At 57.2% G+C, this 2,008-nt stretch overlaps 1 protein-coding gene across 1 annotated transcript; it reads left to right on the top strand.

Moving 5' to 3' along the window:
* Nucleotides 1-270: 270 nt before the first annotated feature.
* On the top strand, nt 271-749 carry SPRG_16269 (hypothetical protein; the record flags this gene model as incomplete). The annotated part of the gene is made up of 1 exon (XM_012355557.1): nt 271-749. A coding segment is annotated over one exon (479 nt), but the record flags the coding sequence as incomplete, so codon positions are not given.
* Nucleotides 750-2,008: the final 1,259 nt, after the last annotated feature.

The following is a 2,008-nucleotide window of genomic DNA, read 5'->3' as shown; positions in this document are numbered from 1 at the left end:
CTGGACGTCCATCAGCGGTACACCCCAACATTTCTTTTCATTTTTTGTGATTTTTGAGCCATGTATTTTGCTGTAATGACTAGGGGGTGCCTCTACGAAGCGTGCTGCAATGGCAACGTCGCGCGTCTGCAACACTTGTCTACCACGTACAAGCTGCCGCTTGATGCCGTGTTGCCCCAACTCCAATGGAGCTTGCTGCATCAAGGTTGCTTCACCTATCTTCATGCGCCCGATGGACACAAAAATTCTGTAGCTTGTTTGTCGATACACATGGATTGCGTGCAGTACTTGTTGACGCATGTGCCGCATCTCATGTTTCGAGCCGATCAGTCGGGCGCGACGCCGCTGCATGTGTGCGCAGTCCACGGCTTCCTCGAAGGCATTGTTTTGCTTTTGGACGCAGCGATAGCAACCTCGACTCTTCTTCAACTGCTGTCGGCTTTTGACGTCAACGGTCGCACGGCCCTGCATACCAGTCTCTTACGCCGTCAGCTTGGCATCGCGATGTACTTGCTCGCGACGAGTCAGATCCACGGCTTGGCGGTCACCGACTTTCTGGCCCTTGACGATACCGCGCATTACACGGCACTGCATTATGCCGCGGCGATCGGCGCCAATGAGATCGTACGGGCGTTGATTGACGCCGGCGTCAACATTGAGCACGGGGTACCGTCGACCACGTACTTGGAGAAGACGAACGAGCCGGAACTCGCCGCCGCGCCACGACGCCGGGCACAGCTCGCTGCCACGTACGTTCTCGACGCTACATTCGACTGGAAGCGCGTCATTTGCTTTGAATAGAACGCTGCAGGATGTGCAGCAGTCGGTGATTGAGCTCAAAACGTTGTGGTTCGCAGTGCACGGCTGTGAGCGATCGCCGGTCGGTGACACCCCGTCCGTCACCCGCTTTCGCCATTCCAAAGATATCAACACTGTACGGACCGAGGACGCGCCGACGACACCGCTTCTTGTGGCGCTACGCGGTAGCCAATACGAGACGGCGCAACTTTTGCTCGACGCCGGCGCCGACATTGGGCATGGGTTCGATCCTCGTTGGCGTCGTCGTTCGGGCTCATGTTCGTGTACCGATAGTGCCATTACAAGCATTTTTTTGGAGCATCCTCAAAGTCGACCACTGCTGACACCCTTTGCAAACCAGTGGTTGGCATCACCGATGCCGTTTGACGCTGCCCGGCGCATACCAGTTCTCGTACAGAGTGTCTGCAAGCGACAGGGTCGTGAAGCCGACGTGTGTGCGCTCCTTGCGCTGTACGCGACGATACAGAAGGAGGATGCGCTTAGCAATGATACAACCTGTCTGGTGCTGGCGCTAACGCACGAAAAGCTAGCGCTTGCGAGCTGCTTGCGAACGCTACGCGTGCCATGGCCATCTCAGGTACGATTCTTGTGCTAATGCACTGTTTTGACATCGCATTTTGAGTCCAGAGTTTGCGTAGGTCTCGCTGCTTTGTATGGCAGCATGGACCGCAAGCCTTGACAGTGTCGAGTGGCTCCTTCAACACAACTATCCGATCGACGCCAAAGACGGACCCGCGTTGGAGCAGGCGCTCACGATGCAGGGCCATCGGTGGACCTCGCGCGCTTTGCGCGAGCACGCGCGCCGGGCAGCGATTGGTTCCCGCCTCTTAACCCACAGCTCGTACCTCGACCAACTTGTCTGAAGCAACGTCTCGAAATGGATAGTTGGAAACAATTGCGTGTGATTAGACACCATCGCCCTGCCTTCGGCGCGCGATCCAAGGCGGCTTTGTGGACGCCGCCCTCGCCCTCCACCAACGAACTTCTGCTGCAATTGACACGAGCGACCTTGCGCCGGTCGCTGACGCCACTGTGGTACTGGCACTGCGACCACCGTGGGCACTCAACTGGGCGTGCTACGCCAACGTGCCTCTGGCCGATGTGCGGAGTCTAATTCAACGCCAATCACGCCTCCAGCGCGGCCTTTTACTGCGAGGTACACTGCACAATTGCACCACCCAGTGTACTT

Source organism: Saprolegnia parasitica (assembly GCF_000151545.1).
Source record: "Saprolegnia parasitica CBS 223.65 unplaced genomic scaffold supercont2.264, whole genome shotgun sequence".
Taxonomy (NCBI): Eukaryota; Oomycota; class Saprolegniomycetes; order Saprolegniales; family Saprolegniaceae; genus Saprolegnia; species Saprolegnia parasitica.
The sequence above is the reverse complement of the archived record's forward strand: the minus strand, read 5'-3'. Positions and strand labels throughout refer to the sequence as shown.